At 66.1% G+C, this 6,445-nt stretch overlaps 1 protein-coding gene across 1 annotated transcript in view; it reads right to left on the bottom strand.

Moving 5' to 3' along the window:
• Positions 1-6,445, bottom strand: part of CELF3 (CUGBP Elav-like family member 3) — a 20,525-nt gene that overhangs the window by 3,156 nt on the left and 10,924 nt on the right. The window contains exons 3-6 of the mRNA XM_006036237.3: positions 2,849-2,897; positions 1,928-2,056; positions 1,069-1,148; positions 255-398 (exon numbers count right to left, since the gene is read on the bottom strand). Coding sequence (XP_006036299.1) covers positions 255-398; positions 1,069-1,148; positions 1,928-2,056; positions 2,849-2,897 — 402 coding nt within the window. The remainder of the gene's footprint in view (positions 1-254; positions 399-1,068; positions 1,149-1,927; positions 2,057-2,848; positions 2,898-6,445) is intronic.

Genomic DNA, 6,445 nt, shown 5'->3' with positions numbered 1-6,445 from the left:
CCCGTCACTCCCAACCCACACCCCTGCATCCCCCCAGCCTACCTTGCCAGTACCCCTCACTCCAGACCCACACCCCTGCATCCCCCCCAGCCTACCTTGCCAGTACCCCTCACTCCAGACCCACACCCCTGCATCCCCCCAGCCCGCCTTGCCGGTGCCCCTCACTCCAGTCTGCAGTTCCCTGTCCCCATCCCACCTCCAGTGATGCCCCTCACTCCTGACCCGCAGCCCCCACCCCTGCGGGCGCTCCTTACTGCTTGGGTGTAGGCGCTGTAGGCCCCGAACTGGAGGGCGATGGGACTGAACATGCCCAGCTGGTTAGCCACCTGCTGCATGCGGCGCAGCCCCCGCTCCTTCTCCGTGTCGGCAAACTTCACCACCAGGCTGGAGGAGGCGCCCTGGGAACAGGACACCCCATGGGTTATTCATAGCCCCCACACTGGGGTGACAGCTGCACCCCGGGGGAGATACAGCACCCTCCCAGAGTCCAGGGGGAGCGGCCTAGGAGCCAGAGGGGCTGGAGAGGCCTTGGGGACACCTGGGTTCCTGCCCCAGCCCACGAGTGAGTCATGTCTGCTTCGTGCCTCAGTTTCCCCCCTCTTCAGCATGGGGCTACGGGCCCCATCCCACTTTCCCAGCATGCTTTGGGGTGACAGTGAGAAGTCTGGGGGCATCCAGGGAGGGGAGAGCAGCCTCTGGCTGCTGGGGAGCTGCAGTGGTCAACGGTGCCCACCAGGGGGCAGCAGAGCCCTGGGAAGGTGCCTGGGCAGCCTGGCGCGGGGATGGGGGGGGGGGGTGTATACACGTATGTGCACGTGTCTGTGTGCATGTGTGCGTACACATATGTGCATGTCTGTGCATGCGCGTGTGCATCTGTGTGCATGTGTCTGCACATGCATGTGCAAGTGTGTTGTGTGCATGCGTGTGTGTGTCCAAGATGCTGCCACGGACCACCCGGGCCCCCTGCCCTGGTTCCATGCCTGCCCCCACGGGCAGTGCCCATGGGATCTCTGGGCACAGAGGAGATCTGGGGACCACGGCCACCCCCCGCCCGGCCCCGGGCCTCACCGGCAGCGTCCGGCTCCCATGCAGCGCGTTGATGGCGGCCTGGGCCTCCGCGTGCGTCTGGAACTTGACGAAGGCGCAGCCTGGGGGGTCAGGGGAAGAGCCTGAGCGTGCAACACGCCCGCACACACCTGGGGCCCCTACTCCTCCAGGGAGTGCATGGGGCTTGCATACAAATGCACATGCACATGGATCCCTCCCCTCCACCATGGTAACACTTGGGGCTTGTGCACACAGACATGCACACCTGCTGGGGATACACTCACCAGGGTCTACTTGTACACATGTGTATCCCCCGCACTCCCTGCACACTCACTCCCACCTGGGGTACACCTGCCCATGCCTATGTGCACACACCCTCCCCTCTCCCAGGGAAGGCATGGATTGTGCACCCATGTGTGTGTGGGGGGTGCCATGGGGTGTAGGCCACCCACCCACCCACACACACTCACTCAAGCCCCGGCTGGACTCAGATCCCTGAGCGTGCACACAGAAACAACCTCACATGTAAACAAGGGACAGGGAGCTCTCACACGTGCACACACATGTGCACAAACTGCACACACAATGCACTCGTGCATACCTGCTTGTGCACCCATGCACTCACAGGTGTACACACATGCATACACACACAGAGCACGCTAGAGGGCCCCAGAGACCCCCCCCAATGCCTCCTCCCCCACCACCTCCCCCACAGCCCCCACCAGCTCTGGCATGGCCCTGTGGGCCCCCAGCCCCCCGACCCTGGCTGGACGTGCCCGGACCAGGCCCCAGCGTAGCCTGTGAGGCACTGGGAGCTGCTGGGAACGAAGCCAGGCACAGGCACTGGGGCACAGAGGTGCTGGGCAAGGCAGGCACTCACCCTTGCTGGTGCCATCAGGCCCACGCAGCACCGTGCACTCGTCTATGCTGCCAAAGGGCTCGAACATCTTCCGCACATCCTCGTCCGTCTGCTGCTTGCCCAGCATGCCCACAAACAGCTTCCGGTCTTCTGGAGGGGCACACGGGGCTGGCAGGGGCTGGGGCCCCACTGGGCACGGGGCCCTCCCTCCCCACCGCCTCAGGGCCCGGCCCAGCGCCGCACCTGGCTTCGGTGGGGCCACCCCAGGCGCGCGGGGCCAGTGCCTCCCTGCCAGGGCAGGAGAGCTGAGCCAGCCACCTGCCCTGCCCTGCCCTGCCCCGTCTGTCCCCACCCCCCACACCCTCTCTACTTACCTGGGCCGTGCCCACATTGCCACCCCTGTCCAGCTGTCCCGGTGGGGTCCCAGGGCCCACCGCGCCGCACACGGCCACCTGCTGGTCTGCCTGCCAAGCCCTGCACACACCGCAACCCCAGCCCTGTCCCTGTGCACGTCCCTCCATCCATCCAGTCATCCATCCATCCTGTGCACATCTGTCCATCCAGCCCTGTGCACCCACTCCTGCCCTACTCTCCATCCATTTATACATACCCATCCACCCATGGCTATATCCATCCCTCCATCCAGCCCCATGCAATATCTATCTATCTATCTATCCCCCATGCACCCCCTCTATCTACCCACCCTCCCACCCACCTCCACGCACACTCATCTCTATCCCTCCCTCTGTCTGTCCATGTCTGCTCTCTCTCCATCTTTTCCTCCTGGGGCCTGGGCAGCTCTGGCACCAGTTTGCCCTCCTGGGGGCTGGGAGGAGCTCGGGGTGCTGGAGCTGGACCTCCCAGGCCGGCACTGGGGCTGTTGGGGGGGGAGCAGGGGGTGCCCAGGGCCTATGTGGGGTTGGGGGGGCACAGGGCCAGTACCTCCTCGGCTCTCGCTGTCTGCCGGCTTCACCTGGATGGGCCGGTTCATCTGAGGGGAGACAAGGCAGAGGCAGTGAGGCGGAGGGGGAACCACCCAGGGGTCCTGCCCTCAGGGATGGGGGGCCACCTCCTGTAGCCCCAGTCCTTGTCCTGTCACCCCAGAGCTGCAGGCCCTTGTGAAGGAAACAGGCATGGGGGGGCAGGCTGCCTTGACTTGCCACTATGAGACTGTTCCTCCCCCAGCCAGGGCCCTGGGTGGGGATCTGGACTCAGGCATCCGGTCTCTGGCTGTGAGGGTGGTCGTGCCCCCCGCCACAACACACAACTCACAAAGTCCCCCTGGAGCTGGCAGCCCTGGCCAGAGCCCCCAGCTGTGGGGCTGTGGGGGGCTAGCGCTGCCTGGCCAGTGCCCACCGGGGTAAGAGGCCAGAGCCCACCCCCAGGGCTGGCACAGAGGGGATCAATGCCCCCTGGGCCCCCCACCACAGCCCTGGGCCGGCCCCGCGAGGGTTAATGCTGATCCCTGGCGGCTCCGGCCTTGCCCTGGATTAGCCGCAGTCCGATTAGCGCCGCCCGGGCAGCTGGGCCCGTTCCCAGCAAAGCAGCTGTAATCATATTACCGGGGCCCTGCCCATTTGACTCCGGCCTTGCAGCGCCTGTGCTCTGCCAGGCCGGCACCACGGTACCCGCTGGGCCCTTCCCAGGGCATCAGGGCCAGGCCCCCGCATCGCAGGGCTGGGCCGAGCTGGCATTGCTCCCCCTCGGCCTCCCTGGGGCGCCGAAGCCACGGGCCCAGCTCTGCCGTGGAATTAAAACCCTGCTTAATTGCCCGGCAAATGGCTGATCAGAGCCCATTGATCGGCCGCGGAGGCCGCGGGCTCTGCTCTGTATGTGGGAGAGAGCGAGACCCCGGCTCCCGAGGAGGCGTTGTTCCCAGCCCCCTGCCCACGCCGACAGCCTCCATGGACGGGTGCCAGCATCCCGCGGGTCATATAGGCCACAGCCCTGCGGGGCAGGGGGGTTGCCCCAAAGCACCGAGGGCTGAGAAAAGGGCTCTGGGCCCCTGTCCTCGGCATCCTTCGGCCTCTTCGGGCCTCCATGAACGAGTCTCTCCTGCCTGCCCGCCCAGATCGGATGCACCTGCCCGTGGCCCCTGCTGCCCTGCCTGCGGGCTTGGCAAGGGCACAGGCCTCCATGCTTGGAGCCGTGGCCTTCTCCCTCCTGCAGGTGCAAGAAAACACACACAGCCCCTAAGGCCCCTGGGCTCTGCAGGGATGGCTGCCGGTTGCCATGGTGCCCCTGCCCTGCATCCTTCGCCACATCCCCCCTTGCCGCCCGGTTGCCAGGGTATTGCTGGTTGCCACAGCAACCGGTGCAGCATGGGGACCGGTTTCCTCTGCTGCCTATGTCTATTTTCCCCCCGTTCTACAAGGCCTGGAAACCCCAGCTGAAGCAGGAGGGGCACGTGCCTGGGTCCCTGGTGCCAGGCACCCCTGGATGCTGAGCCCAGGGCAGGGGTGGGCACCAAGCCCCTGCTCCGAGCACAGACATGGCACCAGTCACCTTCGGGCTACACCCAAGAGCGGGCCTCCATGAAGCCAGGCACTGCCCAGTGCCCGGGGGAGACCCGGAGGACCCAGGCCCCGACCCCTGAGGTGCCAGGCGAGAGCAGCCTAGTCCCTGCACCCCAGGGCTTCCAGCCTGACTCAACTGCAGGGCAGGAGGGGAAACTAAGGCATGGAGCAGGGCTCAAACCTGCAGCACGGATGCCATGCTGCCCTGTGCACTGCCTAGAAGCAGGGGGCAAGGTGAAGACCTCTGGGCTGGCTGGGGCACAACAGGGGCATCATCCCCTCCACGCGCCAGGCCGGCATGGGCGCGGGGGGCCCGTGGGTTGGCGCGTGACTCACCCGGCCCCCGGCCTGACTCGCAGCCGCTCCCCGCGCTCGGGGCTGCCTGTGTCCGGAGACCCCAGCGCAGGGAGGCCGGGCCGGGGGTGGTGGTGATGGGGGGCTGGGGGTCTCAGGGACCCTGGATGGCGGCAGCTGCCGGCACTGTGAACCCGGGGCCTGGCAGCGAGCTGGGAACTGGTGCTCGGGGTGGAGGGGGGAGAAATAATTGCAATAAACAAGGAGGCGCCTGCTCCAGCTCCACGTCACGGGGACGACGCAGGCTCTGGCCCCCCCCGGCAGCCGCGGCCAACACGCCATGATTAGGAAGTCCAAGGCCCATCATCTCGGGGAGGGGGAGAGGGGGGGAAGCAGATGCCTGGTAACCATGGCAACAGGAGAATATGCTCCATAGCAACCGCCCACTCATCCCCAATTTACCCAGCGCGTTGCCTAGGAACGGCGCTGACATCACCGGTTATCTCTATAAACAATGATGGGCGTGATGGGAGCCACGAGGGGGAGAGCAAAATAAAGGGATGATTTTGGGGGGGGAAGTTTCCAGCCAATGTCAAGATGCAGCTGCCTCTGGGGTGGGTCCAGGAGGAGCTGGGTGCAGGAAGACCCCAGCCTGGGGATGCGGCTGGCTCTGGGGTGGGCCTCACATGACCCTGCGCTGAAATGCAGCTAGCTCTGGGGTGGGGGCAGGCGTGTTTGCAAGGCTCCACCGCTGGGTGCCCAGGCCGGCTGCTGTGCCCCCAGCACCGGCTCCTGGCTCCCTTGGTGACTGTAAGGCCAGAGGGCGGGGGGATGAGACCCAGCTTGGTTTCTATCCCCTTCCTGCCCCCAAGGGCAGCCTGTGATGGGGGGGGGGCAATAGCTCAGCCCCAAAGGAGCTGCCAGGCTTGCCACCCCCCAGCTCTGCCACTCCTGGCCTCTGCAGGGTTAATTTAAAGGGGCTGGCAGGGATGGGGGGGCGCTGCAGAGAAGGAAAGTGGGTCATTTCTTTTCCCCTCCCCTCCATCTGCTCTGGCTCCAGCTGTGGGGCTGGGGGGCGCCGGCATGGGGGAGATGCCCCCTCGCAGGAGAGCTGCCAGGCAGCCAGGGGCTCCTCTCCCAGACCCCAGGTGGGGGCAGCTGGACAGCGAGCAGGACGCCTGGGTTCTCCGACTCCCCTTGACCCCCTGTGCCTCAGTTTCCCCATCTGCCCAGCCCAGGGGAGGGTGGCTCATGGCTGGATCCCAGACCCAGGGAGCTTCTCAGGTGCATTGTGGGATAGGGCTGGGCTGGGCTACGGGAGCTGGGGACCTGAAGCCGGGGTGGAAGCAAGGTCGGGGGACGAATGATCCCCCTCCAGCGAGCACCCTGGGGTCTCAGGATAGCAAGCCCGGCTGTGATGAGCTGCGAGGTCTCAGCTCCCTCAGGAGGCTGGAGCAGAGGGGACTGCAGGGGCTGCCTGGCACGGCGCCCAGAGAACGGGACCCAGGTGTCTGGGGGGCATCTGGGCCCCAGGCCACCGTGGGGCAGGGCAAGGCCCCCCCAGATCAGAAGGCAGCTGTCTGGGCACGGCGGTACTAATCCCAGTGACAAATCCCTCCCTCCCCTTGCCTCAGATTTACCCGGAGCAAATCCAGGATGATCTGACCCAGCTAAAGCTCCTTAGGGCCCCAGGGCTGCCGCGGGGACAGGTGCCCGCCCGGCCTGGGGG

The sequence above is a fragment of the Alligator sinensis genome, unplaced genomic scaffold (genome assembly GCF_000455745.1).
Source record: "Alligator sinensis unplaced genomic scaffold, ASM45574v1 scaffold880_2, whole genome shotgun sequence".
NCBI lineage: Eukaryota > Metazoa > Chordata > Crocodylia > Alligatoridae > Alligator > Alligator sinensis.
This window is presented reverse-complemented; position numbering and strand designations above follow the sequence as displayed.